The following is a 23,115-nucleotide window of genomic DNA, read 5'->3' on the forward strand; positions in this document are numbered from 1 at the left end:
AGCGGGGGAACCATACTGGGGAAAGGGGAGGCTCTTTCCTTCTCAGAAACTGCCTTATTCCATAGTACTAAGGAGACACATAGTTTTAGATCAATATTTCTTAAAAACGACACCAACTCTCCTCATCCCTAGTGTGCACAACTTCCTGGAGTCCTGACTAGTGAGGGTACCGGCTTCCGTGCAGTTTCGTGCTTCCTATTTGCTTTATGTACATGGTCCACATCACCGCAGTTCGTGTGTTTTTAGCAACAGCAGACCCTCCATATCACCCTGCCCAGGCTCTGTAGCTTCAGCTCCACTGGAGAGGACACTCCAGCGTCATCGCAAGATGTCGATTCAACACGGGAGGAGACAGATACCGTGTCACTCCCGAGTCGGACTGCACAGCCATTCTCGGCGGTGCAGATAGACTCTTAAGAAGCTACACCATCGTCTCTCGAGACGGACGGCTGCCGACGATGACATTACACGTTTTAGTAACAGCACATGGTATTATGCATGTTTTAGTGACAGCGCATGGTATTACACATGTGTTTTAGTAACAGCACGTGGTATGGCATTGTATAAACTTGTGGGAGGTGCTGGCCACAGGAGGCTCTCTCCGACACCGCAGCCCTGGTGACAAGGATCTGACCCCCCAAGGGCAGGCCCTTCCTTCCCCAGTCAGCGCTCTCAGAAAGCGCTTCGGGCGTAGTCGCCGTCTCTCTGACAGTGACCCTCTCTCTACCCGTCCTCCCGTTTGCAGGTTAAACCTCCTGTGTGATCCCACTGTGCCTGACCCACTGGTCTCTGTCCGCGAGTGGCTGGGCTGTACCGGGGGGGCGGGGGGGCGGTTCCTTTTCGGCCTAGACGCCTTGCTTCCCTTGACCTGGCCCCAGAACGCACTCCTCAGGGGGGACGGGGTGGCTGTGGGCCGTCTTACCCCGGGCCCTCACTGTGTCTTGGGCACAGAGGCTGTTTCCTGGTAGTGGCAGTCAGCCTGGGACCCTTGGCCTCAAGGGCAAAAGCTCTGCAGTTATTCCTGTCAGGTACCCCCTTTTCTGGAGACGACCCCTCATTTCCCAGGATGTTTGGGCTGAAGCCAGTCTAACGGCCTCGTTTCACACCCGGGGAAACTGAAGCCCCCAGGGATGTGGTGACTTCCCACAAGCCTGAGCTGTAGCCACACCCTAGGCTGCTGCTGGCCAGAGGGGAAGCTACAGGCCCTCCCGGGCAGGGCTCCTGGCTCATGGGGGCCCACGGAGTGCCATGAGGCGGGCCAGGCAGGCTGGCCAGGGCTCCGAGGCGCCAAGGGCCGGGACTGTGGGCCTCTGGCCCTTGCGGTCTGAACATGTGCCTTTGTTGGGCCTCCTGCCTCACTCAGGCCTCTGGTCTGTACCTTTCCAGCTAATGCTCTATAGCCACCGCCAGGAGAACTTCCCACTCACATGACTGCTCTGGGCTCCAGGGTGTACAAGTGCCTCTTGACTGGCAGTTCGGGGCTTCTGGCCCCTGTGCCGGAGTGTTCCTGCTGTGCCCCCCTCCAACGCCTTCTCAGTTGAGCTGAGCCTTCCTCTCCTGGGTGCCTGTTCTGGGCCCGAGCATCCCGTCAGGATCAGCGGCTGTGTGGTCTTCAGCAGCCTGGCAGGCTGGGGCCACTAGCTCCCTGCACGGGCACCCTGTGCCCTCTTCATGGAGCATCACAGGCCTGAGCCCAAGATTTCAGAAGAGCCCCTCGTGGGGACGCAGCTACTCTCTGGGCCCTCCGAGTAGCAATAAGAGCCCCTTGCTCAGCTCAGGAGGGGAGATCAGAGTGTGTGTTTTGCTTGCAGGCTGAACTGGCAGCAGCTAAGCCTCGGAACCTTGGGGAGCCACAAGGGGGCTCAGTCTCACCCAGGAAAAGCCTCTGCTGGGCCCAGGCCAGGCCCTAGCCAATTCCGGCCTGGGCTGACAGCAACAATGAGCGACAGGAGAGCAGCAAAGGAGAGGGTGGGCCTATGCCCCCAGTCTCACCCTGACCACTTCAGAGCTCTTCGACTGGACCTGGGGGGTTTCTGGGGGAAAGTGGGAAGCACAGAGGGGCAGCAGGAGCCCTGGGCACCGATGCCTGCCTCTTCCTGGGAAGAAAGGAGCTGAACCTCCTGGGTACTCACTGGCCTGCTGCCTTCTGTCACCCCCTGGTCAAGATGGAGAGAAAGGGGAGCTTACGGGAGGAGAGGGAAGCTGTCGCCCCCACACCCTGCTGTGTGGGGGGTGGGCCAGGGCCGCTGACTCTGCCCAGCTCGGTGGAAGGAGCTGGGCCTTCCTGGCCCCGATTCCGAAGGGGCTTTACAACCCCAGCCCGGGGTCAGGCAGCGGCCAGCCCCTCGCTCACAGGCATGTTGATGTGCACACTCAGCAGGGGCGCACTCTGGCCTTCTCGAAGCACCAGCACCTGTGGAGGAGGTGCCGTGGCAGTGGGGGGTGCGCCCTGTAGCCCCTGCCCCCTGCAGAGGCCAAGCCTGACCCGGTCTGTGCCGGCCCGAAGGACAGGCCACCAGGGCTCTGTCAGACGGGATGGGGAGGCCTCTACCATGCAGATACCCACCCCGCCCGGCCCGGGAGCCCCCTGGGGCCCACCTTGATAGCATCTGAGATGCCCTTGTCACTGAGACTCTCCACAAAGGCCTCCAGGGGGTAGCTGAGCCCTGGCACCAACAAGGGGACCTAAGTTTGGGGGTAAAGAGGTTAGGAAATCAGCCCTCACGCCAGGGGCAAGCCAGGCCCTTCACTCCGTAGAAGATTCTCCTTGAGGGGGAGACAAGCCCCCACAGCTGCTGCAGGACTGGCTCTGGGGCCCCCCAGCACCAGCAGGCTTCTGGGAGAGGCGCAGAAGGGACCCGGGCGCGGCTCTCCCCCCAGTGCTTGCTGTGTGGCTCCGAGGCCGCTCGCAGGCCGGGAGCGAGGCAGCTGAGGCAGGTCTTGGGTGCTCTCCCAGAGGCCCCTGCCGCGTCCTCGCCTGACCTGCGGCTGCAGCCACCTGCCAGCCCTCCCCCCGGCCGGTGGAGGCTCTGTGGGCACGTAAGCAGCCCCCCCCGCCCTTCCCACCCCGGGTCGCAGGGAGGCGGGCCCGGCACCTTGAAGAAGGCCCGGGGCAGGGCATAGAGCGTCTCATCATACAGGAAGCAGAGCAGCAGCCCCGGGATGGGCCGGGCCGAGGAGGTGTTCTGCAGCTGAAGCGTGAGCTTAAAGGTGGGGCCCAGGCCCTGGACCTGTGGAGGGGAGAGGGGGTGTCAGAAAGCCCCCAGACCCAGCGGCCTTGGAACTACGATGGGCCCTGGCCCTGGCCCTGCCTGCCTGCCTGCTTCCCCCTCAATGTCCTCCAGTCCCCTCCTCCAACTGTTTTAACACATTGTCCCTCTGCCCCTCGAAGGGCAGAGAAGCCCAGAAGGCAGGTCCCGGCGGGTACCGGCATCAGCGAAGCTCCAGGGAGGGGAAGGGGCTTGTTAGAGGCCCCTCGGCAAGCTGGTCTGAGGCAGAGCTGGCCTCGGGACACAGGCCCCAGCGGCCGCCCGCGTCCTGACCACTGCCCGGCCCTTTCCCGGGGCCTGGCCCACCTCCCCTCTCAGCCTCCGGCGGCCGCAGTGATTTCATTTTCCTCCCTCTTCTCCTCCGTCTGCTTTCTTTAGGGAAAGAGAATCAGAAACCTGGTGGGGACAGAGGGCACACCTCAGGGATCCACTTCGAAGTGCCTGGAGCCCTGACGACCGACCGCAAGGCCGTTGAGTCCTGGTGTTTGCCCCCCCCCCCATGCCCTGTGCCCGTGTGAGCTGCAGGACGGCCCCTCTCCCGTACTGGGCAGTCCCAGTGCCTAGGGCTGCCGCTGGTTACTGGCCCGGCCAGCTCTCTTCCCCCCATCACAGCGGGAGGGGTCCCCCCGGGCTCCTGGGAGGAAGCATCCCAAGGTGACTGACTGCTTGTGTGCGCCGCCTGCCCCAAGCCTGGGCAGTCCCCTTGAATGAGGGGACTGGAGGGTGGGTCCCCCGGTGCCCAGCGCGGAGGAGGCAGCACAGGAGAGGGAAGGGAAGCACACGCGCTCAGTGAGAAGGGGGGCACGAGGCCTGGCCCCTGGGCCTGTGGGAGGGTGCAAAGGGGGCACAGGACCTAGGGGGCTTCAAATGGGCTCTAGGGCCAAAGGGCTCCCACCCACCCCTGACCTCTGCCCCTGTAGCCCTGAGGCCACCGACCCCACCGCCCCGCCCCTGGGTACTCACCACCGCGTGCAGCTTGAGTGGCTCCCGGGCTGTGGCGGACACGGGGCTCAGGCTGGACTCGAGGGCCTGCACACAGGCGCGGGCGGCCCGGAGGCGCAGCAGGTGCAGGTCGCTTTGGAAGGTGTGGTACATGGCTGAGGAGGGACACAAAGGGCTGAGGCTGGGGGTGGGGGTGGGGCATGGGGGCAGGGGGCAGGGAGAGGGCAAGAGGGAGGGACACGGGGCAGGGTCCACAGAGGCTGGGAACGTTGGGGACGGGAGGGCTGAGGGCCGACAGCCCAGCCTTCTGATGACACCGGACGCCAGATCACTCCCTGCCTCCTCCTCCTCGTTCTCCTGCCTCGCTGCCCCCCTGCCCCCCCCCCCCCCCCCCGCGCCTCGGTGTCCTTTACTGGCTCCTTCCATTCCACATAAGGACTGCTGTTCCCTGGAGTCCTGTCCTTGGTCCTCTTATCCCCCCTCTGGACAATCCACGTCCTGCCCTGGCCATGACCACCCCAAAGAGGAACAGCGTGAGCTTCTGACCGCAGGGACTCGTGGCTGCTGGGTCCTCAGTGCCCAGCTCAGGGCCTGGCCCGTGTCCACACTGGATACAGCATCTCCAGCAGCTCAGGCCCTGGGACAGCCTCCTGCTTAACCGTCCCCTGCAGCTGGATGTCAGAATCACCACGCTCATTCCCTGCCTCCGGCACGCGTCCCATCCAGCCAGTCACCTAGACTCCCCTTCACATCTGATCACATCAAGACTGGATGACTTGCCCTGACAGCCCTCTCCAGAGCCCATCCCCCCTCTCCCCCTCCTGGGTCTGCCAGTCTGTCCTTGACACTCTGTAGGAGGTGCTTTTGACCACTCAGAAGTTTTACATCCTTATGTTATCCCAGCTATTAACCTTTCCTTTTCCTCTAGTACTTCTACAGTTTATTTTTAATTTATCCAGAATTAATTTTTGTGTTGGGTAAGAGGTAGAGTTCTAATTTTCTTTTTTTCTTTCTGGAAGCGAGTTGTCCTAATTACATTTTGTGGATAGTCTCTCCTTCCCCACTAATTTGAAACAACACCTTTAACCTACCCCGACTTCCACATACACAAGGCTCTGTTTCTGGACTTTCTACACGTGCCACTGGTCTATGTTGATATCACAGCTGCGAGTTCCCACAGCTTCACAGTTCATTCCAGCGATGGGCTAAGTTCCCTCGTTCTTAGTTCCCCCAAGTTTCTGAGATTTGCTGTTCCAGTCAACTGGTCAAGCCCTCAAAATAAATCCCAGCGGGACTGAACTGTCACTTTGCTCTGTTTCTTGATTAATTTTAGAAGCTGTTAATTAATCCACAGCATTACATTAGGTCTTGCTACCCCGAGACCTGGCAAATCTCATCATTTTAGGTGGCCTTTTATGTTCTTCAGAGGAGTTTTATAATTTCCTTTATTACACTTTGTATATCTCTTGTTAAGTTTATTTCTAGGGATTCCCTCGCTATTGTGAATGAAAACTTTCTGTTACACTTTCTAACTGGTTACTGTTGCTACACACAAGAGCTACTGATTTTTGCATATTTGACATATGGTAGCCTCAGAGAACTTCCTAATGATTTCTCCTATATATCAATTGCGTTTCCTGGGTTCCCTAGGCTACACACCAGCCTGTTAGTTATTTTCTTCACCCTCTAATTTACCATTAAACTGCAAGCAATATCCCTTTTTTAAGACAGAGCTGGTTGAGCTACTGCATTTTTCTGCCTCACGTCTTTCCAGCTCCCACTACCTAAACCAAACGAAAGCATCTCAGTGTTGCGTTCCAGGCCCTTTCGAAGCTGGCTCCGACCTGCCTTTGCAGCCTCTCCCTGGCCGCCTGGCCTACCCGCACTGTGCCCACAGCGACACGACCGGTGCTGCCTGCGCCCCTGCCCAGCCTCGGCCTAATCGCCCTTCCCTGTCCCTCTGGCCAGTGGACTTGTAATCCTCCCGCAGGGGGAAGTCCAATGTCACGTCTCTCTGCAGCCTTCCCCAGTCTCCCGGGCAGACTCTCTGTGTGCCTCGGTAGCCCTTTGCAGGGACCTTTTCTCCAGCTGTTGTGCAACTGGAGTTACCCAGGTAGACCGAGCTCCTCAGGTAGGCACCTGGCACAGGCCTGATAATCGCAGGTATGGAATGAACAAGTGAGCAGGAAAAACTGAATAGGAAAAGGAAGAACTTCGGTCAAACTTGACTCCTTTCACAAGAATCTTGCATCTGGACACTTCTCCGAATTCCAAGGGCTCTTGCCCTACGCGTGGCACCTGCCACCTGAAGTATAGTTGTCTGTGGGCACGGTGTACCCCCTAGGTGGTCCCCAGATGACAAGAGGCACTAAACCACCCAGTTCGCCCAGGCCTTGTCCCACTGCTCAGGGCCCCGGGGCAGCGTGCACCAGCTCTTGCTGCTTCAGAGCAGCGGAGGGAGAGCAAGAACCTGGCCTGAGTCTCACCGGTGCCAGCCTCCCGCTCCCGCAGCGTCTGATCCACATAAAGCTGGGTCTTGCGCGGCACGTTCAGTTTTGTGGCCTGGCCCGGTGGGGGGCCCACCTCACCTCCCCCCTCCACAAACACTGCTGTACGCTTCAGGATCTTGATAATCAGGCCACCGCCTAGGGAAGTGGACAGACGGAAACAGATTCGTCCTCCCCAGTAACACCCTACATTCCGATCTTTCTTCCCCAATCTGCTTCATATAGACTCATTACTGTACATGTCTGTCTTGCTGCTGAGACTCTGGGTTTCTGGAAGGAATGACGTTTGTCTCAATAATTTCCTACCATTAGTTAATTCATTCATTTCACAGTTCTCTGTTGAGGACTGTGATGTTCCTGGAGTTGTGGCAGGCACTGGGGACACTGGATGAACTGGAGACACAATCCAGCCCCGGGCCTGGCCACTAGGTCATGATGTCAAACCGCTGATGAGCTGTCCCCAGTGTCTGCCAGTCTTGCTGTCCACACCCAGGTCTGCCCACGCCTCGCCTCCACCTCCTCTCCTTCCCAGGATTTGGCCTGTCCCCTTCACTCCCGCCTGAAAAACCTTTGCCAGGTCTGACTCCCCTCACCTCGCGTGGTCATGAGGAGGGTGTTATCTTCACGCCCGTAGCGGCCAAAGCAAAGGCTGGTCACCGCATCCTACAGTGGAGACACTAGAGTTCATTTGGGAAAATAGTGTGGAGAGCACAGCAACACTGGGGGTGGAGGGATAAGGCTGGGGGACCCCGGACACGATACAACAGGTGAGGGGTGAGGCAAGGACCGGGGCAATGCTGCCTTTGGAACATCCCCTCTGTTTCTAATCTCCCTTCCAGCCTCGCGGCCACGGCCACCGCTCCAGGCTGAACATCACTCGGCTTCGGGCTCAGCTTCCGAGCAGGCTTCCGGCCTAGTTTTTCTCCCCGTTGGTCCCTCATGTTGCTGTCTTTGCTGCCTTTCAAAAACACAAACATGCTCATGTCCACTCTCCTCTAGAAAACCTCCCCGTGTGGCTTTTGTCCTTGTCCCCCTGCCACGTCTGACTCCAGCCTGCCTCTTCTGTCAGCCCTCTACACTTACCGTCTTCCCAGCAGCCTCTTTCAAATGTTCTGTCGTGAGGTAGGGCCCTTTGTACGCACACACACATAAAGGTTTCACATGCTGCTGACTGTGACCCATTACACTGATCTAATGACTTACGACTTAGCGTTTGAAAAACTCTGGTCCAAACTCATCAAACTGCCTGGACTCCTTCATCAAGAACACTCATGCCTCTCGGCCTTTTTTCATGCTGTTCCCTGTCTGGAATGTTGTTCCTCCATTTATCCACTTGGCAAACTGCTTTGAGGTCCAGCTGAATTGTCGCTTGCCCTCTGAGGTGCCCTGGGAGTTCCATCCCCATTTGCCTACCACTCTGTTGCTCAGTCTGCTCTGTGCTTTCCCAGTACTTGGCTTCTGTCCCCTTGTATCTGAACTAGCTGTGTCTCTGGCTGGCTGTCAACTTGGATATTAAGCTCCCTGAAGGCAAGAATTTAGTCATTATTTTATCCCCCCGAATACAATGAGTTGTGCACGTGAGGTGCTCAACATATGTTTTCGAACAAATGTTCAGAATGCATTTGTCTTTGAAATGCATCAAGTCAAGGGTGGCAGATGGGGTGGAATCGGGGGGCAGCTAAGCAGCCCTGGAGGGGGGAGTGGGACAAGGAGTCAGGGGCTCACCGGGGCGCGGATGACGTCGAGCAGGACCTTGTCATGGTAAATGCGGACCTCTCCGTTGGCCAGCCCAGCCATGACGGCTTGCAGGCCGCGAGAGCTCTGCTCCAGGAGGTTCATGGTCAGGATGGCTGCGGGCACCGGCACTGTCCACAGCTTCTTACCCTGGGAGGGAGCAGCCACGTGTCCGCTGGGGGCTCAGGGGTTAGAATAGAAAGAGCAGGGTGGCCGGGACTGCTGGGAAGGGGATGCCAGAGGGGCTGGCCTGCTAGGGGAGACCGGGGAGGCACAGGTGTGGGCTGGGGGGTGGTTCCTGCCCAAAGGCCACACCTTACGGGTGAAGCCGTGCAGGCTGTCTTGGGTGCTGCCCACCACCAGGACCTTGTGTGCCCGGACAAGCCCCACAGGCTGGGCGTTCAGCTCGATGCAGTACTTGGGGCACCTGGAGTCTCTGTGGAGGAAGACAGACTCTCCCAGGCCGGAGAAACCCACTCTCCTTCCCTGGCTGACCCTCCTCTTTCTACGCCTCACAGACTATCCTGGAAGGACCCTTGGCCCCAAAGCAGGTGACAATGGTATTATTTCCACTTGTACCACTGAATAGCTGCATGACCTTGAATGGCACGAAACATGTTCTCCTTCCTAGTGTCCCTCCTGCCTTCACTACGGTGATCTGTATGGTAACCTGGCACCAGTGCTGGCGGACTTTGGCAATCTAGTAATTTATCAGAAAAGCACGAGAAATTGCTCTGTAGAAATGCGCTGTTTCCATTTCCTGGCCTCTGAATCTTAGTTTCTCTTACCCAGAAAGCAGGGACAGTTCCTGCCTACCCATCAGAGGCCATGGCCCACTGTTCTTCATCACCAAGTCCAGGCCAACGTCACATCCCAGCTCATGAGCCACCTGAGTCTCCCACTGATCCCTGGGCCTGCTGCCAGCCGACCCTCCACTGAGCAGAGACTCTCTTAAACATGTAAGTGGATCACATCCTTCTTCTGATTAAAATCCCATAGCAGCTTTCCAATGCACTTCAGATAAAATCCAAAATGTTCACCATGTCCTCACAGGTCCTGCATGAGCCAACCTGGTCTCCACGTCACCTCTGTCCACCCACCTCGGGGCCACCTGCCAGTGTCCCTCCCACCATGAGTCTGCTTAAGTTCTCTCTGCCTGCAATGCTCTTTCTGTTCTTTTTAAATAACTGGTGCCTTCTCTACCTTCAAGTCATCTCCACAGGCAGGCGTTTGCTGATCACACTGACCCCATTATTTTTTCCCACCAAGCCTGCATTTTTCCTCCACTGCATGCATCCAATTTGCAATATTATCTTGGTTTGTTGACTTTAATATTTGCCTTCCCACGAGAGCAGGAACTATGTTTATTTTGTTCCTCAATACCTTATATAATCTTTACGTAGGTGCTCAGACCCATTTGTGAATTGAAAATGAATGTTGTAAGGAACCTCAAACTACTGCACTGGGCAGCGTCACATACCTGGAAAGCAATATGACAATTATGAGAGACTATTTTTATTTCTTCCAATTTCTGATGGCATTGCTCACGTGATACAGCCACCCAGCCCGGCCTCTCACTTTGCCAGCCCCTGTCATACAAGCCTGCAGATACCCCCTGTGCTCTTGGGTTCAGCCTAGGTAAACTTCTCGGCTATTTTCATTCCCAAATTCCAGCCCCAACCCTCCTGCTCATCTTGCAAATCCCTGAAACCATCGGGGATCTGAGACGTTCCTTCTGGCCCCAAAGACCGCGTGTGGCTACCTTCTCAGGATATAGATGTTCCCATTGCGACAGGCAGCAGCAAGCCGGAACTCTACATCGAACTGGCCGGAAACCTCCAGGAAGACAGGGACACTGGGCAGGTTCATCTGCAAAGAACAGGCACAAACATCCCAATTTCTGTGGAGCCCCACTCCTTCCCTACCTTGAAGGAACCGACTCCTCCAACCTGGTGCCCTGTCTGAAGTCCCAGCCTCCTCACTTATACCCTGCTGGTCAGTTTAAACTTGTACAGTTTTTTTCTGGAGGGAAATGGCAACATGTAGCAAAAGCCTTTGACTAAACTAGGCCACTTTGAAGAATGCATCCTAAGAAAATAATTAGATAAGCATTCAAAGATGTTTGGGCAAGGAAGCCGGCTGCAGAGGTGCCGATAATAGTGAACACTGAAGATAATTTAAACACACAACAGGTGACAGAGTAAATAAATGCCGGCACATCTATACAATGGATACTGTGTGGCCTTTGAAAAGATGGATGTGGTTTTATATGGATGTGGAAAGACACTGATGGGCTACTGCTATGTAGAAAGAGCAAGTTACATGATCCTGTACCACAAGGCCGTTTTTGTAAAAAAAATACACACACACACACACACATATCGTTATATATGTGTGTCTAAACATGAAAATGTCAGTAAAGACATGATGAAACTTTAATAGCAGGTATCTGTGAGTGGTGGGATTTCTGGATATGTATTTTTTTCTTTATGCTTGTCTCTATTTTATAAGTTTGCTACAGTGAACATGTGTTACCAAGAACCGGGTGCAGGAGACGTGGGGGAACAGAGGGATGGGATGCAGCCCGGGCCTCGGGTGCGCCCAGTGTCAGGGCCCGCACTGACCTTGGCCAGAATGGTGAAGGCCTCTGGGTCCAGCACCAGGAGCTCCTTGTTCTCGGTGCCCAGCACCAAGCAGGACACAGCATCCTCGTCAGCCAGGTTCTTCTTCAAGGTGGTCATGGCGGTGATGACTGTCTGCAGAAGGACTCCAGGGGTCACCCGAGGATCCCCGCACACCATTCCCCCCAGACACCCCAGGGTACCGCAGGAGGGAAGAAGAAGGCTAAAACCAGAGAAAGAGTATAATCCCAGTTTTGAAAATATGTGAATAGAAAAACACGCTGGAAGGCTAAACCCTTAAACACAAGCACTGGCTATCTCTGGATCGTGAGGTCACAGGCGACATTTAACTTCCTCATTGCGCTTTTCTGTAAGTACCATGGGCGCTTGTTCCTTTTGTGATTGTGATTGGAGAGAGAACAAAAGAGAAGGGCAAGATCCCTCTTTTAGGAATTTCTGCTATGGAAATAATTTAACAGAACCAAGATGTTTCTTTGGATAAAGCTGCTCACTGGGTCATTATCTGTGAGGTTAACACGGAGGAACCATCCTCAATGCTGAGCAGAAGGTTACAGAAATGTGGACCGTGGCAGTTCCCAACCATGTGACCATGACACGCACTTGGAAAGAGTTCTCCCCCGCCACCTACCTGCATCGTTTGAGCAAGTTAATTCACTTCCTGATTTTAGCTGACAACTGTGGATCTGAGCTGTCAGTCAGCAGGAGAGAGCAACGTTTCTCACAGAACCGGTCTAAGACTAGCCAAAGGCTGAAGGTTGTTACTTAATGGGTTTGGCTCAAGTGACCTCAACAGGAAGTGCATGGTTCCCATGAAGCTTTCTAAAGTGCAGAGAACAGCTCTGGGAGTCCATCCCTGGACTAAGAGTCAGCCCTTAGGTCAAGAATCACTAGAGTTCATTGGTGAATAGGTTCATCCATCAAGCCATTTAAATTATAACTAAGAAAAAAATATGAAGTAAACAAAAGGGACACATTTCTCATCCAATGACCCTCATGTGAGTAGTTACATAAACCCTGAATGAAATAACAAACAATGAATGAAATAATCAAGGAGGCACTAGAAGTGGAGTTCCTAAAGACTATTTAATGCTCATTATATAATGTTATGTACTCAAGGGAAGCAGGATATATTATAGAAGCATATTTGTGAAGGAAATGTACCAAAACAGCAAGATAGAGTACCTCTGGGTAATGAGATTGTAGTCATTTAGATTTCTCCTTCATACTTCTCTTTATTTTCCAAATTTCCTCTAACGAGCATACATTACCTTTACCCTCAAGACAATAAAAGTTCTATGGAGTTCTATAACTATAGCTCAATTCAGAGCTGTCACCGTTACCTGGAGATGTAAAAGGCCCTGCACACCGCTTGGTGACCATATCTGTGTGGCACGGATTGGAAGGGAAACTGCATAGTGAAACTAGTCAGGTTTGATTTTAGAATGTACCAATAGTGTCACATGGTTGCAAAAAATTATCCATATTTTTATAGGGAAATAAAAAGAGAAGGGGCATTACCTGACGTTTGAGGGCTCTGGACTTGTGCTGGTTCACAAATGCCTCCATTTCACCCCGCTCCAGATGCAGAAACCTGGCCAAAGAGAGAACCGGCATCTGCGGGCCCGGGGCCTGGCTGTCCTCTGCAGGCCACTCCCCGGCACTCCCTTCCCCCCTCTGGTTCTCCAGGGCGCCCTTACCTGATCGACTGTACAGACAAAGGCACCTCCGCCTTCTCCCTGCAAGGAGAGGGGCAACTGCGGCAGGTGTAGTTGAGGACCAGGGCCCTGGGGTCAGACCGGGAGCTCCGGGAGCAAAGAGCGGGGCAGGTGCAGGGGGGCGTGTGAGGTATCTGAAGGGGAAGGTGGGCTCTCACCGGATGCTCTCCAGCATCTCCTTCAGGGTCAAGGGGTCGATCCGGTCCTGCGACAGCACGGGAAGAAGGTAACGCCCGTGAGCTCCAGAGCCAGGCGGAGAAGGAGGGTGACCCAGTGGCTGCCACCTTTGCCTTCTTGTTCCCATCCCCCACGCCACTGACCTCCTTGGCCTGGTTCCAAAGATCTTGTTCCAGGGAGTTTAAAGGCAACTGGGGCAGGCTGAACTTGAAGTAGGGCCGAAGATTCTTATACACATACACACAAGGGCCCGCAGCCAACGCCAGAGCCGGTGTCCGCGGCTCATGCTGATCCATGAGGAAGGTGGCAGCAGCGGCTGGCAGTGCGGGCAGTGGGCTTTCGGTCACGACGCCGGATCCTTGGAGCACCTTCAGACGGGGCTGCCGCCCACCTGGGCCAAGGTCGCCCACCACCAGCTGTAGAGAGAGGCTGGCTCATTCCCGCTTCAGGGTCTGAAGACCTTGCCCCTGGCCCTCTCCTTGGGCTCAGCCTTTCTGCTGCTGCGTATTCATTCACTCCTGCACCAGGTCCATGGCGGGAGGAGCGGGGGCAACAAGAAACACTTTGCGGGGAGGCTTGCAAGCTGTGTGTGTGACCTTGGGAAAGCTGGTCAAACTTTCTGAGCCTCATTTTCCCCACCAGACAAATGGAAGTATCTACTTCATGACCCTTGTAGTGAAAATCGAATGACTAATGAATTATAGAACCTGGTCAGTGGTAGTGAGGAGTAGGGCGGGCAACTGGTATTTTGTTCCTTCAGGAAACATTTCTTCAGGGCCTGCTCCATGCCGGGCACTGTTGTCGACACTGGGACAGTGGCCGAGGCCAGTGGGGCACTGAACTTCATATCCGGGCTTCTGAAGCCTGACTTCTAGTTGGGAACAGAGCTAAGGAAGCAGAAGCAAGCTTCCAGAGCAGGGTATGCTCTGCGAACGCAGAGGCCAGAAACGAGTTCCGCAGTCTCTGCTTTTCACCCTCCGACTGGGCCCTCAAGGACCCCCGGATCTGGTTCCCAACTTGTTTCCCGTCACCTTCCCACCCCTGCTATGCTCCAGCCAGAACGGGGGCTGTCACAGCACGTGACGTGCACCAGGGGCCACCCAGGAACTTCACTGAATCCTCGCAGCAACCCGAGGTAGGTACTAATATTAACCCCACTTCACGAACAAGGAAGCTGTGGCTTAGCGATGTTACTAAGTCACACAGCTAGTAAGTGGTAGAGCTGGGATGGGAACTCAGGGCTGTCTGACTCCAAAGCCAGCGGTCTTAACTACTAGTTTACACTGGCCTCCACTTTCTAACCCCAAATTTACTCTTTCCAAACGTGCTGTGAACTGCCAAACCTCTGCGCCTCTGCCTGTGATGTCTGGTTGCTCTCCCCGCCCCCCCTTCCGCACTTTCTTGATTACCCTTCATTCATCCTTCAGCGCCTAGTCACGTGTTACTGCTTCCAGAGAGATCCCATTACTCTCTCACGGGTGCTCCCATAATACTTCCCATATATCCTATTTTAGAATCCATTCATTTACCCCACAAATATTTATCAAGTACCTAATTTGTGCCAGGCACTGGGCTAGATGCTGGGAATCAACAGTAAACAAAACTAGTCATTAAAAAAGTTACCACACCAAAGCGTTTAACATTTCATGTTAGTTAGTGGGTCTGATGTCTCTACCCTTCACTGCTCTAAACCCAACACCAAGCACACAGTAGGTGTTCAGTCCATATCACAGATGAATTAAGAATAGAGTCCATGTCTCCTCCCAGCTGTGTGCTCATCCCTTCTGAGTTTAGCGTCTGCGTGATGCCTGACACACAGCAGGGGTTCGCTGTACACTTGTTGAATTGCTGAATGCTTTACAGACAGGAATTTGGGGGCAAAAGGCACCCAATCCCACTGCATCCTCCATGTAGGTGTGACCCCAGGGCTCTCTTTTAGCTGCCCACCTAATACACCCACTGTGGGTTCACTGCCCACGGCGAAGGTTGAGCAATAGTGAAACAAACACATAACTTGGAGTCTGACAGACCCAGGTCTGCCACTTTTTACAAACTCAGCAAACTGAGCCTATCTGACTCTATTTTCCTGTTCACAACACAGGAATCAATATCTGTGTATGTGAAAATGCCTCAAAGAGGCTCTAGTCCAGAAACGAATACTTAATATATGTTAACTTCCTTTCTTTAGCCCGATATATTTTTCAAGGTTAAAAAAACAAACCTGTGCCTTTAAAAGTGTTATTCCTTTATGTACATTTTATTTATCTTTATATTGAAATTTAATCCCTTTTGCTATGGAAAATTTTCAGTCATATACAAAAGTAGAGAGATTTGTATAATAACCCCCCAAATACCCACCATCCAGCTTCAACAATTATCTGCTCATGGCTAATCTTAACATCTATACCCTCTTGATAAACGAAAGTCAACTTCAAGTCCCTTCTACTTCCCCTCCAGATCCTAACACCTGGCATTCAACCAAGAGATGTGCCTGCCCTTCCCAGCAAAGAGTTATGTCAAATTAACAAAATTAAGAGGATTTGTCTTAGTAAAATCCCCAGCAGCAATTGTTCTGCTTTACTTTCTGCAATCTGTATTATGAAATCTATGGGTTCTCTTCACCTCGCACATAAAGATCAAATTTAACATTAAATGTGCTTTGTCAGAGTACTCATGAATTCCAGATCATGCTGCGCTTCTTTGGAGCCATCAGGAAATCTCAATTCTGGTATTTCTCCCCTAATTCTCTTTCTGCTGGGGTGATACACTTACCTTGTACTCCCCGTCCCCATGCAAATCTGCCAGCGCTGGAAAACACGAAAGGGCCGTCACCCAGGGTCTCCGAATCCCAGAGGCTTCACTACAGAACCGCATCTGACTCCTCCATCTCCCCAGACCCGGGGATTCCAGCCCCCAGAGACTCACCCAGGCAGGCGGAAAAGGTGTGGATGTTGGCCATGGGGTCGTAGTGCGCATCCAGCCATTTCGAACTGGCCTCATTGCTGGGAGGGGGGGGAGAGTTGGGGAGTGAGTACCGACGGAGGGGAAGGGAACTTCGAGGAAGCTGGTCTCAGAGAGTGAGGTGTGTGTGCAGCTCTGAACTGGGGTACAGAACATCTGGGTCCAAGTCCAGGCTCCGCCGCGCGCGCGCGCACACACACACACACACACACACACACGCTCCCTCCCCTGGCTGGGCCTCAGTTTCCCTATTTGATCTCTAAGAGCCCTTCAAGGAAAGCCTGCGCTTTTCAAGAACCGCATGAGCCCAGTCCCAGGAACCAGGGCACCCTCCACACATTTGTAGGAAAGGAGGCCTCGAGGACCCCGGCCTTCACCTCTCAGTTCTGCAGCTGTCGGAATCCGCCGACGACGCCGAAGCCATCTTCGCAGGCGTCGCCCTGGCAACCGGCTCCGGCCCTCCGCGGTGCCACAGCCAAGAGCTCCGGGTTCCGGAAAGCCCGCGTCCAAAGGTTCCGGGGGCGCACCCCCCCGCCCGGGCCTGGGAGCCAGCGTGTGCGGGCTTCTGTGCTGGGTGCCTCTCGGCTGAAGCGCCAGCCCTCACCCCAGCTCGTGTGATTAATCTCTGCTCCTTCCCAGCCCCGGCTGGGCCCTGTAGTCTCTGGGTCGGCGGCAGGGCGCTTCGGTTTCGGTGCTGGAGAGGAGCCCTTCCAGTGCTGATGAGCAGCGAAAGTAATTCGTCCCCTCTTCGGGTTGGAAAGGGGCCACGGCCTTGCTTCCTGCCGCACTAACGGGTCCAGGCTCAGACAGACGAAACACAAGGCTCTAGAGAGTGAATCCTAGGATTCTGACGGGAGTTGAGGGTTTCCAGTTTTTAGGCTCCTGGAATTCTTCAAAATACAGGAAATGAGCCCTGGCGGGTGTGGCTCAGTGGATTGAGCGCTGATCTGCGAACCAAGTGTCGCAGGTTCGATTCCCAGTCAGGGCACATGACTAGGTTGCAGTTAGGTCCCCAGTTGGGGGCGTGTGAGAGGGAACCACACAGTGATGTTTCTCTCCCTCTCTTTCTCCTTTCCCCTCTCTCTAAAAATAAATAAATAAATAAATGTTTTTTAAAAAATACAAGAAATGCCACAAAAGAGGACTGCAAAAAATTATGCTTTGTTCATTTTTGTAACTGTGTGTGTATCCTTCGAGGTCATGTCAATATCCTGTTGTGGATGGAAGCCCAAAAGTGACCCTCCTGCCCACCCCACCCCCCGGCCTTGATACCACTACTCTGCCAGGAGCAAAAGACAAGGAGAAATCGATCAAGCCGCAAAGACGGTGGTTGTTTCTAATATTTATTTTGCTGGTTATAAAAGTAATACATGAAGAGCACAGGGAGAGATGTTGAGTCCTGCAGGCTCTAGACAGGTCAGTTCTCAGAACTTCCATTTCCTCATCTGGGAAGCAGGATAGGGCACCCTGCCTCGCCCACTCCACAGAGGGCAGCACAGATCCAACAGGAGAGCACAGGGAAGTACTTCGTAAGGTGGAAAGTGCTGACAAATGGAAGGGGTTAGCGTCACCGCCCTCAGCTGAGGTAGCACCAAGGCCCCGAGCTCCTGACCCTCCCCCTGCCCCTACTGCACACACAGAAAGGGGGCCACTTGTAGCCTTGGTTTGATGGAGTGGGGGGAGGGGCTGTACAAATCTGCTTCAAGTCTGGCCAGACGGGGCCTCCCTGGGGCTCTTCCAGAACCGGGAATCGGCTGTGGCCAGCTGGGTGAGAACCTCCTCCAGCTCGGGCCCATCCTCTGGGAAGCGCTCGGAGAAGGATCGGATGAGGCCAGCAGCCGAGGCCTCGTACTCAAGCAGCCGCACTTCCGAGCCTGGGGAGGAGATGGACAGAAAACAACAGCAGGGAAAGGTCTTCATAAGGAAGTAGCAGCAACATCACCACCATCATCAGAGCAGCTAGTTCTTTCTGACTCTTACCATGTGCCAAAAGTTGTGCCCAGTGCCTTAGGTTTATCATCTTATTTCATCCTTACAATAAACGTATGAGGGAGGAAATATTATAGGGGGAATATTTAATGAAAGGCTGCATTCATTCATTCATTCATTCACTTAATACAAGCCAGCAACTGCTCCATCTCTGTCCACTGGGGGACCTTGGGCAACTTTCTAAACGTCTGAGCCTCAGTTTCCTCAGTTTCTTCACTGGAGAGGACACTCCAGTGTCATCGCAAGACGTCGATTCAACACGGGAGGAGACAGATACCGTGTCACTCCCGAGTCGGACTGCACAGCCATTTTCGGCGGTGCAGATAGACTCTTTTTTTTTTTTTTTTTTTTTAAGTATATTTTATTGATTATATTGTTACAATAGTTCCAATTTTTTTTTCCCCTTTGCTCCCCTCCGCCCAGCACCCCCCCCCCCAACAATCCCCTCTCCAAGTCCATGCCCATGGGTCGTACATACAAGCTCTCCCGCCTCACCCTTTCATATATTCTTCTTCTTCTTTTTTTAAAATTAATTAATTAATTAGTTAAATATTTTAACAATAAAAAATAACAATTCCTCCCTCTCAGACTTAAGACCCTTTACAATCTTATAAAGGACAATGGATGAAGGTCTCGAGCTCCTCTAGCTGCTTCAACAGATAGACTCTTAAGAAGCTACACCATCGTCTCTCGAGACGGACGGCTGCCGACGACGAGGAGGGAAAGTGGGGGCAAGCACAGTACCTCTTCTGTCTCAAGAAGCTGTAGTGATTAAATATAGCTTTGAGCTATATTTGAGCAAGTACTCTGTTAAGTGGGGCTGTTCCGAGGGTCCCCTGAATATTCCTGAGATGCATGCCTCTCTAGCGCTTCCCCCGCTCTGCCCACCCACCCACCAACCTGGCTGTGCTCTATGGCACTGTGGGGTGTACAGAGACAAGAGCACAAGCTCCGGGTTCAGATGTCCCAAGTTCAAATTCCGGTTCTGCCACCCACTAGTTGCGTGACCTCAGGCAAATACACAGTCCCCCTGTGTCTCAATTTCCAGCTGAAAAATGGGGATAATCACAGCCTCATTGGGTTGACGGGAGTTAATCCACGGAAAGCTTGGACCCAGTGCCTGGCACCTGCAAGGTCTCAGAGTTCAGCTATCATCACCACTGGAAACACTACCTTTGAAAACCCAACCTGTCCTCCTAGCCTCATTTAATCACCACTTGCTCCCCAGAACCTTCCCTGACTCCCTCGGAAGTGACGTGATCCTCTCGCCTCTAGCAGCTCCTTTGCGTCTCCTGGGCACCCATTGAGGCCTTCCAGATGGGCTGTGAACTACTTGAGGTCAGAGTCTGGGTCCAGTTCATCTCTTGATCCCAAAAGCTCGCACAGGGCTGGACAATGGAAGTGATGACGATACTGTCCATGCAGCGAGCACGTACTATGAGCCCAGCATGATTCATTGATGCACTCATTTGATAGGCATCGAGCAGCTCCTGTGTGCCAGGCCCTGCGCCAGGCTCCTGCTGTCGTGGAGATGAGACACAGTGATGGGCGCATGAAGACAATAAAGCTGAGTGATGGAATACAGGGACCGAAGGGATTACTAGATTGAGGGGTCAGGGACAGCGTCTCCCAGGAGATGCCATTTAACAGAGACCAGAGTGACAAAAGCAAGCCAGACCAAGATCGGGGGGCGGGGGTGGGGGGGTGGGCGCATGCCACGCAGAGGGGACAGCAAGTGCAAGAGTGGAGCGAGCTCAGGGGGTTGGAGAAGGGGAAAGGCCCCTGTGCCTGCGGGTAGTGAGCCAGGGTCGCCCAGGCCAGTGAGGGGGCGGGGCCAAACCCCATGAGCCCCTGGAGTGCAGAGTAAAGAGTTCAGGATAAGCCTCTTAAATGCTTTTTCCTCACCAGCAGGAAGTAACTACTGAATTTAACCCTCACAACTACCCAGGACTGTGCAGTGAGGAGGAAACACCTTCAATCTGACCCTTGGCTTCTTCGGCATTAAGCTGTAAGCTTTGAGCAGTTTACTCTCTGCATCTCAGGTGCCTCATCTGTAAATCGGGGGTAATAAAAATACCTACCTCGTTGAATTACTGTGAGGATTTATAGTTAATCCATGGAAAGCCCTTAGAACTTGAAGGAAGTACTTAGTTCAGGCTCACTATGCTGTCAGCACCCACCAACGCTGGCGTTATAAATGAAGACATCCGAGTCCAGAACAGTCAGGTGACTAGGACAAGGTCTCAGAGCCGTTCTGAAGCCTATGCTCTACCCACTGACGGGCACCGGCTCCCCTTAGGTGCCCCACAGGCCAGATGTCAGGAGAGACGAGTCAAGGGGTGAGGGGACCTGAACACAGCAAGGTGCTGGGACCCCAGGGGCTTTTAATACAAAAGATCCAAGTGCCATGCAGACAGGGCCAGGGCTCCTGGGAATGGAATCATCACGTGAGAAGGGAGACAGACCACAGGGCTACTGATATCCATCCTGGCTCTGCCAAGTCACATTGTCTCCTGGGTTCTCTTAGGTTCAGTAAGAGCCTCAAAAAACCCCACCCAATAAGTTGATTAGCAGGAAGTAAAAACCACAAACAATGACTATTGAGCAAATCTTGCAAAGCACCAGTAGGAGGTAGAAAATTTTTTACTCCCTTATTCTATTCTTCTCCCCAGCAACATGCCCAATAAATCACCAAGTACCTTCTCCCGAACAACATACCCAGCAGAACACCAAATGCCTCGTTGTTCCTACCACTGTTCGCTATGTTACCCCCAGACTCAACCCATTGTTCCTGCTGTTACCCCCAGGCCAAACCAATCACTAGGCACCCCGATACCCTGTTCCAGTCATCCTCTATCCTCCCTTTAAAACCTTGTCAGCCTGTACGCCAGCTGCTGTTCTCTCCTTTGAGACAGCCTGGCAGGTTCCTCTTAATAAATCTTGCATCTCAGCTTCCTTGGTTTCGGTTTTTACTATTTCTAACAGGTTCCACTCGGCCCGCTGGGTCCCAACTCACTGCCTGACCGGACCTCTCCTCTCACGCCAGGATAAGGCACCATGCCTGGCCCCCGTGGACTGTTTGTTCCACGAGCCTGTGCTCTGCTGGCCTTTCTCAGACATTCTGTTGCCACCTTAAAACCAGTGTGACTGTGTGTACAGAGGTAGTGACAGCGGCGGCGGTAGACGCCAAGGTTTCCGCCTGAGGTTTGGCATAGGGAGCACTGTGGCAGGGACAGAGGTAGGAGTCACCCCAGGCGGTTCCAGGCCTCCTCTGTGCTCCCGCAGGGCTGTGTGGCCCCCACCAGAGGGGACTCAGGAGTCCATTACCTTCGAGGCGAGTGTTGGGCTGAACAATGAGCTTCCGCGATTCCTTGCGGAGCAGCACCGTGTCCCTGAGGGTGAGGAAGCACTCGGGGGGCGCATCAGTGACCGCTGCATACCCCTCATACAGGGCCCGGCCTCCGGCCACATCCCCCGTAGACTTCAGCACCTGTGGGAAGGCGGAAAGAGTCAGTGCCTTAGATGGGTACCCACGCTGTGTCCACAGGGCTCTGCCGGGGCCACAGCGGACGGCGCCGGCCCTGGACCTCACCTGCTCTTAGTGTTGTGTGCTGAGTGAGAGAGAGCTGCAGACCAAGTGCTTAGCACATAGGAAGTGCCCATTAAAATATCCATATATATGTTATAAAGAATAAGACACCCATATAACCGCCACCCAGTTTAATAGTCGGTCCAATTGCTCTTCCGTTTTCTTTTTAAAGGTTTTACTTATTTACTTTTTAGAGATGGGGAGGGAGCGGGAAAGAGGTAGAGAAACATCAATGTTCGAGATACATTGATCAGTTGCTTCCTGCATGCCCCCAGCTGGGGACCTGACCCACAACCCAGGCACGTGCCCGGACTGGAAATCAAACCAGCAGCCTTTCAGTTCGCAGGCCAGCGCTCAATCCACTGAGCCACACCAGCCAGGGCTGCCCTTTCTTGACTGCACCCTGCTGCCTCCCAGCTGAGGAGACAGCCCTCAATCCTGTGCTTTTACTCCCTTGTTTTCCCCTCAACCAAATAATATGCAAATTTGGCCATGTTCTGTGATTTGTTTCCTGCTCGAGTTCCGTCTGAGATTCACCCGTGTCCATGCGTGAGGCCCTAGTTCACACTGTTGTATGGTGTTCGCCTCACCAACATGCACAGACTGAACCTCTTCTGCCACTGCGGGGTAACCTATGCTTCCTGCCACTCCGTGCTGCTGGGGCACCCCTGTACGACAAACTGTCCAGGTGACTCGATGGTCTGGAGGTGGGGTGACGGTGACCATGCAACCTTACAGGGAACACCTAGGACGTTCTCCAGGTCGCACCAACTCACAGCCGGGAAGCGGCGGCAGCGGTCAGTGCTCCACATACCAGGCTGGTGCGGGGAGTTTTCATCTGTGCCAGGCTGGCGGGGGTAAACCTCACGGGGTTTAACTCGTGCTTCCCTGATTACTAACAAGGTGGAACATCTTCCCATAAATTGGTGGCTTATTTTCTTCTTCTGTTCATGTATTTTCCTTGTTTCTGTTGGGTGGGTTGTCCTTCCTTCTTTTTTGTTTTTTCAAAGTTATATATTTAGATACTAAATTTGGTTAACATATATGTGGTAAATTCCCTATCCTGATTTGATCCATCTTCTCCCCTTCTATATGGTAACGTAATAAACAAAAGTTATTTTTTGATGTAGTTAAGGGGCTCAGTTTTTTCCTTGATGGCTTGTGCTCCCTAGTTTGGGCAAGTTCTAATTATCCTTCACCCTGAGGTCAGTTTCAAACTTGGCCTTTCACATTGAAGCCTGTAATCTCTCTGGGATTGACTCTGTGTACAGTCGTCGTCGTTGGCAGCCGTCCGTCTCGAGAGACGATGGTGTAGCTTCCCAAGAGTCTATCTGCACCGCCGAGAATGGTTGTGCAGTCCGACTCGGGAGTGACACGGTATCTGTCTCCTCCCGTGTTGAATCGACATCTTGCGATGACGCTGGAGTGTCCTCTCCAGTGAAGCTGAAGCTACAGAGCCTGGGCAGGGTGATATGGAGGGTCTGCTGTTGCCCATGCAGCAGACCCCCCCTCTCTTCGCAGCTGAAGGGTCCAAGGGAAAGACGGAGTCAATACAGCTTGGCTTCAGGTGCGCCGCAGGAGTTGCCGGTG

The 23,115-nt window shown here is 53.7% G+C and overlaps 2 protein-coding genes across 3 annotated transcripts in view; both read right to left on the reverse strand.

Moving 5' to 3' along the window:
* Positions 1-1,504: 1,504 nt before the first annotated feature.
* Positions 1,505-16,401, reverse strand: BBS1 (Bardet-Biedl syndrome 1). 2 transcript variants are annotated; one of them, XM_090258059.1, is made up of 17 exons: positions 16,325-16,401; positions 15,912-15,988; positions 15,759-15,793; positions 13,130-13,402; positions 12,968-13,014; positions 12,792-12,830; positions 12,613-12,685; positions 11,077-11,208; positions 10,215-10,321; positions 8,768-8,888; positions 8,444-8,602; positions 7,312-7,381; positions 6,698-6,856; positions 4,233-4,366; positions 3,096-3,230; positions 2,599-2,685; positions 1,505-2,413 (listed from the first exon to the last, which is right to left on the reverse strand). In XM_090258059.1, the coding sequence occupies exons 1-17, from the start codon at positions 16,369-16,371 to the stop codon at positions 2,327-2,329; spliced, it is 1,782 nt and encodes a 593-aa protein (XP_090114185.1). In that variant the 5' UTR covers positions 16,372-16,401; the 3' UTR covers positions 1,505-2,326. The 2 variants fall into 2 exon arrangements, with proteins under 2 accessions (XP_090114185.1, XP_090114193.1); XM_090258067.1 differs by having other exon boundaries at positions 8,768-8,933.
* An 876-nt stretch (positions 16,402-17,277) lies between these two features.
* The window catches only part of DPP3 (dipeptidyl peptidase 3), a 29,795-nt gene continuing 23,957 nt past the window's right edge, over positions 17,278-23,115 (reverse strand). Inside the window, exons 16-17 of the mRNA XM_090258081.1 lie at positions 21,264-21,426; positions 17,278-17,821 (exon numbers count right to left, since the gene is read on the reverse strand). Coding sequence (XP_090114207.1) covers positions 17,649-17,821; positions 21,264-21,426 — 336 coding nt within the window. The 3' untranslated portion in view covers positions 17,278-17,648. The remainder of the gene's footprint in view (positions 17,822-21,263; positions 21,427-23,115) is intronic.

Source organism: Furipterus horrens, unplaced genomic scaffold (assembly GCF_987537825.1).
Source record: "Furipterus horrens unplaced genomic scaffold, mFurHor1.1.pri manual_scaffold_2, whole genome shotgun sequence".
In the NCBI taxonomy this organism is placed as follows: Eukaryota; Metazoa; Chordata; class Mammalia; order Chiroptera; family Furipteridae; genus Furipterus; species Furipterus horrens.